This window comes from Chlorocebus sabaeus, chromosome 1, assembly GCF_047675955.1.
Source record: "Chlorocebus sabaeus isolate Y175 chromosome 1, mChlSab1.0.hap1, whole genome shotgun sequence".
In the NCBI taxonomy this organism is placed as follows: domain Eukaryota; kingdom Metazoa; phylum Chordata; class Mammalia; order Primates; family Cercopithecidae; genus Chlorocebus; species Chlorocebus sabaeus.
Window position 1 is genome coordinate 16720690 of NC_132904.1, and position 8188 is coordinate 16728877.

Below are 8188 nucleotides of genomic sequence, written 5' to 3' on the forward strand. Positions count from 1 at the left end.
AATTTTCCTTCTTGGAACATCTTTCCTCTTAATAAAAATTAATATTTACAACTACTTTAAGTGAGTGTGTCTGTATAGTAAATTCTTGGTCATTTTTAAATTGTGGTTTATTTTGTTTTATTCTACTGAAGACTCCCCACTTCACTTTTCTTGAAAAACTACAGAATTCAAGGATAATATTTTACATTTGGCATTTTTAAAATGTAATTCTATTTTCTTCTGGCTTGTAGTCTTTCTGTGTTTTGAATTATTTTATTTATTTATTTATTTGAGATGGAGTTTGGCTCTTGTTGTCCAGACTGGAGTGCAATGGTGTGATCTCCGCTCACTGCAACCTCCATCTCTCAGGTTGAAGCGATTCTCCTGCCTCAGCTTCCCGAGTAGCTGGGGTTACAGGCACGCACCACCACACCCAGTGAATTTTGCAGTTTCAGTAGAGATGGGGTTTCTCCATGTTGGTCAGGCTGGTCTCTAACTCCGAACCTCAGGTCATCCGCCCGCGTTGGCCTCCCAAAGTGCTGGGATTGCAGGCGTGAGTCACCGCACCCGGCCCCGTGTTTCAAATTATTATTAATTAGAAGTAATATTTTGTAGGGCTCTTTTAGAGAGCAACTCTTTTTGTTGTAATTTTTTTTCTAAATATTTCTCATAGTTCTGGAAATTGTCAATTATTATCTCTTTAAATGTATTTTCTCACTATTTTATAAATCCTGAAGTCTGGTAGACATATGTTGCTCCTTTTTATTCCATTTCTAAGGTTTGTTAATATCCCTTTAACTTTTTCCATATCTTTGTCTCTCTCTTCTTTGTTTTGAGTAAATTTGTTGATATCTGGAATTCACTGATTAGTTAGGAAACACTATGTTTTATCCACTGAGTTTCTAATAAAAATATCATTTTATTTATTTATTGAAGTTATTTTGTTATCTAACAGCCCAGAAAATTTTTAAACTAAATGTAATTTAACTTTAAAATCATTTTCTATTTTATACAATAAAGATTTATATTATGTTTTGTGTCCATTAACTACAATAAACCCCGTCTTTGTACGCTTGTATGCTGTGCTCTGGCGTAGCTGTTTCCAACCTAATTTCCTCCTATATTCAGTCATTTTTATTGTGTGATCATTTGCTCTCGAGCAAATTTTTTCTTCTTTTAATTTTTGGTTTTCTATATGAGCAGATTTATTTCAACTATGCCTTAAATATAAATTCCTGAAAAGACTTTATTTTTTGCATTAGATGTCTGCACACACGTGTGTATGTGTCTGAGTGTGTGTGTGACAGTCCAGTGTTAGCATAAACTCATAGCATGCCTTCTTCATTTGGCATCACTGCCCTTATTGGGAGTTCAGTGAAGTACATTATTTTTCCTTCTTAGAAGCTAAATACAGAATTTTTCCAGTTTCATTTAATATGGCAAGTGACTTCATATGCTACAATGAATATTCTATTTGATAACATTTTTCAGTGGTGATACTTCTGTGTTAAACTTGCTATCATAATCTAATGCTGCATCCCTGGAAGTTTTTCTAAGCTTCATTGTGTAAACTACCATTCTAAGAGCATTCATCCTTTTTTCCTGTGATTGACAGACAGGTTTGCATTAATCAGCTTATCTCATATCCCACTGTGTGGATCCTAGAAGTGTAAGCTATTTCACATATTTATTTCTAAATCTTTTATTTCACTTAGTGTTTTTCTATGGATAATTATTTTTTCAATTAATATCTTTCATTTATATCAGTAATATATTATGAAAGATATTAATACAAATATAGTACTACTTTCTTAAAATTGTTTTAATTACATTATAAAGCATAATGAAATAATAAAAGACATATATTCACTAAAAAATACGTTTCAAAATGTTCAAAGCAGCACTATACATAATAACCCTAAATGGGAAACCACCCAAATGCCTGGCAACAAGGGAATGGATAAATTAATCATTATATATTCACATGATAAGATACTGTATACATTAATGAAAACAATCAGAAAACTTGCCAACATGAGAAATGACTCACAACTGAAATACTGAGAAGGCACACATTCAGCAGCAAAATCTGTATCACTCTTGTTCTTCAAAGTACAGGAACAGATAAAAACATTATTATTATTATTATCATTTGAGATGGAGTCTTGCTCTGTCACCCAAGCTAGAGTGCAGTGGCATGATGTCAGCTCACTGCAACCTCCGCCTCCCCGGTTCAAGCTATTCTCCTGCCTCAGCCTCCCGAGTAGCTGGGATTAAAGGCGTTCCCACTGCGCCCGGCTAATTTTTGTAATTTTAGAAGAGACAGGGTTTCATCATCTTGGTCAGGCTGGTCTCGAACTCCTGATCTCGTGATCCACCCACCTCAGCCTCCCAAAGTGCTGGGATTACAATACTACAATATTTAGAAATAAATACTGTGGTTAACTTTGGGAGGTATTAATAATAAACAAGAATAAGGAGGACCTCTGATGTGCTGATACTTCTGTCTCTTAATCCAGTTGCTGATTACACGATCATGCTCAATCTGCAAAAGTCCATGAGCTGTACACAGGCAATATATGCATTTTTTTGTTTAGACTTCAGCACAAATGAAAAAAGTTGAAGGTAATATTTCATTCATTTTCTTGGCAGTTTAAGGCATGAAAATGCATAGTCTATTTTATTTTTTCAACACAATGCCATGTAATCCGTATTTTAAAGAAATTTTCTGGTTATTTCATATCACATGAGCACAATCGTAATGATTAAGAAAGGCGGAGGAGAGTATGGACAAGAATAATGTTCAACTGGTTAAAGAGACGTCAATGCCTGTAGTCCCAGCTACTTGGGAGGCTGAGGCAGGACAATGGTGTGAACCTGGGAGGCGGAGCTTGCAGTGAGCTGAGATCCGGCCACTGCACTCCAGCCTGGGCGACAGAGCGAGACTCTGTCTCAAAAAAAAAAAAAAAAAAAAAAAGAGACGTCAATACAGAAGTATAAAATCCCAGAAGGGATATGCTTCCTGTTTGCTCACTTTTCCCTCCAAACAACAAGGACAAGAGCATGATGAGAGTGAATCTTTCTCACTCATCAGTGTGGTCTCAGGGAACCATGGCATGAAAAGCAGAAACAATTCAGAAAAGTTCATTTCCTTTCAGGAGTATTTGACACCACCACACTTTCCTCATGGTGTTCTTCATCTCCCTGTTTCTTAGAGTGTAGATGAGAGGGTTGAACGTGGGAGCAATGATGGTATAAAAAAGAGCAAACACTTTATCTTCTGAGAACGTTGTGACCGGTCTAATGGAAATGAATAATGCAGGTGCAAAAAACAGGACTACAACCATTACATGAGAACTGCAAGTGGAAAGAGCTTTGCTGCGGCTCTCTGCAGAATATGCTCTGATGGTATACAATATAAAAACGTAAGACAACATCAAGACAACAAATGTCACCAAAGCAATTAAGCCCGAATTAGCAATGACTAAGAGACCTATCATGTGTATATTAGAACAAGCCAATTTCAGCAAAGGATACACATCACAGAAGTAGTGATCTATCTCATTTGGGCCACAAAATGGTACAAAGATGGTGAGAAGAAACTGACTGGCAGAGTGTATAAACCCCCTAGTACAACAGACTATGATGATTGTGTTACACCTTTTCCTGCTCATGATGATGGTGTAGTTCAGGGGCTTGCAGATGGCCACATAGCGGTCATAGGCCATCCCTGTGAGAATGAAGATCTCTATGCCTCCGAAAAAATGGGTGGTAAAGAGTTGTATCATGCAGTTATTATAAGAAATGGTCTATCAGTAAGTCAGCCATTAATTTGGGGGTCACTGTGGATGTGTAGCAAAGGTCAGAGAGTGAGAGGTAATTGAGGAAGAAATACATGGGTTGGTGAATGAGCTGGGTGCACTGGTGGAAGGTGGGGAAATTCATGGACTTTTCTAGAAGTGCTTTACAATCTAAAGTGAAAAGACGGGAATAAAAATCATGCACAGCATATCTTGATGGAAATGGGCACTACCAGGTAAGAGCTGTTGGTAGACGTGGGTAGGAGATAATTAAACAGAAACAGGCTACTCTGGACAAACTGCCTAAGGGTAGCCCCGCTCTGCAAGGAGCGGTAATAAAATGAATAAACAAACAGAAATAAAATCTATTGGGGTGTTCCAGGAAGTGCTCCATGAAGGTGATGATGTCTCTCATGGTAGGATGCTGTCTTCCTTCTCCTTAATGGCAACTAAGTATAAAATAGTATAAAACATTAATGATTTGGATCTATAGGAATTTCTTTTAATTCTTTGATTCATTCAACAGATATTTATCAAAAACCTACTTTTTCATAAATACTGAAATTTAGCAGTGAACAGATAAAGATACTCTTTCTTATGTTGCTTCATTCTAATATATAGTACTATAAAAATGTGTAATGATGTCTATTTATATCTATTTATTCCTGCTTATTCATCTATTCTGGAGATGTGTGTGTGTGTGTGTGTGTGTGTGTGTGTGTGTGTGTGTGTGTCTTTTTGTAATACTTAAGAGAAGACAAATACAATTTTTTATTTCTGTTTGCTAAGGAGCTTTCACAAACTTTCAATACAGGAAGTGAATCTCCAGTTAGTGACAGTGTGTCTGCATATGTTGTATTTACAGAGCACTGAGTTTCAACACTACTGCTATATCTGACTTACTCAAATTTGTGAAGCTTAATGTAGCCCTAAGAATACCACTAGAATTCCTGACTACAACGGAAGGCAGTTGTGATGGCTCAGTGATATACCATCACAAGGTGAATAACAACCCATCTCCCAAGGTAAAGCTTTTAAAGCATTATTTTTGATGTAGCATTATTGTGACACATTGTCAAATATTACCAAAGTGAATATTTTTTAAAGTAGGTCTTTCTCCCATCTCTAATGCCAAGAATGCAATTTCCCCACTCAGAGTCATTATAGTTTTTTCATACTCTTCTACTATAATCCATGTATTTAAATATGGAGGTGTGTGTAGTAATGACTGTAACTGATGTTAAGGAAAATGTTACAATTCTAAGCATGCAGTATTAATCTCTTACATTTCAATTTACACCATATGTCAGGGACCATTTTCTGTGTGTGTGTGTGCATATATAAACACACAGATATATGTATCTGCTTCATTCTAATTAATGGTTGCATAAAAATATCATCCTTGATTCTTTAATGTCCCTTCCGAGGGGCATAAAGTTGTTTCCTATCTCTTGCTACCATCTAAGGCAAAATGATTGTCCTTCTTTCTATGAATGAGTGTGTCTATAGGAAACAGAATAACTGGATCAATTTCTATATGCAGTTGTCATATTATAGATACTGAAGTCACTTCCTAGAAGGTTGTACCCACTTACATTCCCACCAAAAGTTTGTAGGGTTGACTGTGTCCCACACCTTCGTCAAGACTATTTGTTAAGACATTCAGCAAAAGGATTACTTTATTAGCCTTATAGGTGAAAATTACCTAACTGGAATTTTAATTTGAATGTATTTAACTGTGAATGAAATTGAGCATCTTTCCAGAGGCATACTCTTTATCATAAGGAGAAAAATCTCTTTTAAGATGGGTTGTTTTCCTAATGTTCATTTGTGTCATGTTTTTCAGAAACTTATCTGTGAAATCCATTTACATTTGAAAAAGTTATGCTTTTGTCTGGCATATGTGTTGTAAATGTATTTTATCATATAGGCACTTCCCTTTTAATTTTTTACTGTGTTACCATGTGGAATATATATGTGAAAAGGTATATGGAACAATTTGTTCAATATTTGATATATGCAAATAAATATTAATTCTCTCTATATATTTAACTTCTCTTTCTTGCAGTCAGGATATGGGATTCTCAAGAAAATACAAACTAAAAATTCTATTGAAAGTTTCAGTCCTGACTCGGAGCACATAGATCTCATTTTCTAAGTCACTGATGCTTTCCTGTAAAACTGAAATTTGAAAGAATGTCCTGATATATATGTCAAGTATTCTTCTACTTTTTTCCTCATTTTAGTCTCAGTATCTACTTGTCTCTTAAGAAAACTTTTTGAAGAACCCAGAAGAATAATGAAAGAGGGAAGAATTTAACTTTGGACAACACAGTATAACAAAGCAGTGCAAAGCTGAATAATAAAGGATGAATTTGGAGCTGAAAAGAATTAGAAAATTTTCAGAGGTAAATTAAAAGGAAATAAAGATAGTCAAGGCAAGAGGTTAAAATAATTCTCATGTTGGGCTGGAATGACTGACATTTTGCCCAGTGCAAAAATTTTATGTTTATTCTCTGTGTGTGTGCACGCGTGTGCATACACGTGCTCGCCCACATACATGTAAATTTTATTAAGGAAGGTATTCTGAAGTATTTAAATAATCATTATTAGAATGATCAGTATATTTACTAAGTAAATAATTATAATGGTACTATCAGGTTCAAATGTGAAAGCCTATTGAAGTAAGTAATGTACATTTTCTTCTGTTATTGCAACAGAGTACAAAATATTTATTATTCCTGGCTATCAGCTAAAGAAACATATTCAGCTCAGAAAGATACCTACTCATACCAACCCTCTAAACTAATGTTTACTTTGTTTGAAAAATCATTTGTTTTTAAGTTATTTTTCTATTTCTCATTGTATTATTTTCATGTGTAATTGTGTCATGCCACTGCAGTCCGGCCTAGAGGAGAGTGTGACACTCTGTCTCCAAAAAAAAAAAAAAGTAATTTGGTAAATATATTGAATAGTTACTATGAATTCATTTTACTAAGAAAAAATACACAGATTTGTCAATAATAACCCATTGGAAAGTTGCAATTTCATTGCTAAGAATATGTATTTGACCTCCTAATCGAGCGTTTATTTCCTTTTTTTCTTCCTTTGCAGATTAACTATTTCCTATCTGTGGTTTCTTCACATCAACTGAAACAATGCAGCAAAATCACAGTGTGACTGAATTCATACTGTTAGGATTAACACAGGATCCCTTGAGGCAGAAAATAGTGTTTGTAATATTCCTAATTTTCTATATGGGAACTGTAGTGGGGAATACACTCATTTTTGTGACCATCAAGTCCAGCCGGACCCTAGGAAGCCCCATGTACTTCTTCCTATTTTATTTGTCTCTTGCTGATTCTTGCTTTTCAACTTCCACAGCCCCTAGATTAATTATGGATGCTCTCTCTGCAAAGAAAATTATATCCTACAATGAGTGCATGACACAAGTCTTTGGGCTACATTTATTTGGCTGCATGGAGATCTTTGTCCTCATCCTCATGGCTGTTGATCGCTATGTGGCCATCTGTAAGCCCTTGCGTTACCCAACCATCATGAGCCGGCAGGTCTGCATCATCCTGATTGTTCTTGCCTGGATAGGGTCTTTTATACACTCTACGGCTCAGATTATCCTGGCCTTAAGGTTGCCTTTCTGTGGACCCTATTTGATTGATCATTATTGCTATGATTTGCAGCCCTTGTTGAAACTTGCCTGCATGGACACTTACATGATCAACCTGCTGCTGGTGTCTAACAGTGGGGCAGTTTGCTCAACTGGTTTCATGATTTTGATCATTTCATATATTGTCATCTTGCATTCACTGAGAAACCGCAGTGCAGAAGGGAGGAAAAAGGCTCTCTCCACTTGCACTTCTCACATAATTGTAGTCATCTTATTCTTTGGCCCGTGCATATTCATATATACACACCTCCCAACCACTTTCCCCATGGATAAGACGGTGGCGGTATTTTATACTATTGGAACACCCTTTCTCAATCCACTCATCTACACACTGAGAAATGCAGAAGTGAAAAATGCCATGAGAAAGTTATGGCATGGCAAAATTATTTCAGAAAACAAAGGATAAATTGAGGGCCTGGCCTGATTACTTATTCAGTCAAATCTTGATTTAACTGAGTAAGTATAGATATCAAATAGGAAAGTACCTGAATGTTGTGGGAATAATATACATCATATCTAAGTTTGTGGGTTCCTATGTTTTCTAGTGAACAGGAGCTACGACTACCAAGACATTGTCTTTTGTGCCAGAACTAGGTAGAGTATAGATTAATTCAGGTGATTACGGACCAATAGTCTTTCCTTTTCAGATTATCTTCCTTTCCAGCCATGCATTTTCTAAGGTGTAAACCTGACTATCTCTATGCATTCTAATCTAATGCATCTG

The 8188-nt window shown here is 35.9% G+C and overlaps 2 protein-coding genes across 2 annotated transcripts; one reads left to right on the forward strand and one right to left on the reverse strand.

Annotated features, from left to right (window-relative positions):
- Positions 1-3113: 3113 nt before the first annotated feature.
- LOC103235769 (olfactory receptor 4P4) lies at positions 3114-4069 on the reverse strand. The gene is given in 2 exon segments (XM_007998851.3): positions 3114-3789; positions 3791-4069. Coding segments are annotated over 2 exon segments (810 nt in total). The 5' UTR covers positions 3925-4069.
- Positions 4070-6937: 2868 nt separating this feature from the next.
- Positions 6938-7870, forward strand: OR4C11 (olfactory receptor family 4 subfamily C member 11). The gene has a single exon (XM_037997619.2). It carries the CDS (start codon positions 6938-6940, stop codon positions 7868-7870), a length of 933 nt encoding a protein of 310 aa, XP_037853547.2.
- Positions 7871-8188: the final 318 nt, after the last annotated feature.

Bases quoted from the DNA above. Each gene is read 5' to 3' on its own strand.
- OR4C11 (XM_037997619.2), top strand. From the start codon at position 6,938: ATGCAGCAAAATCACAGTGTGACTGAATTCATACTGTTAGGATTAACA.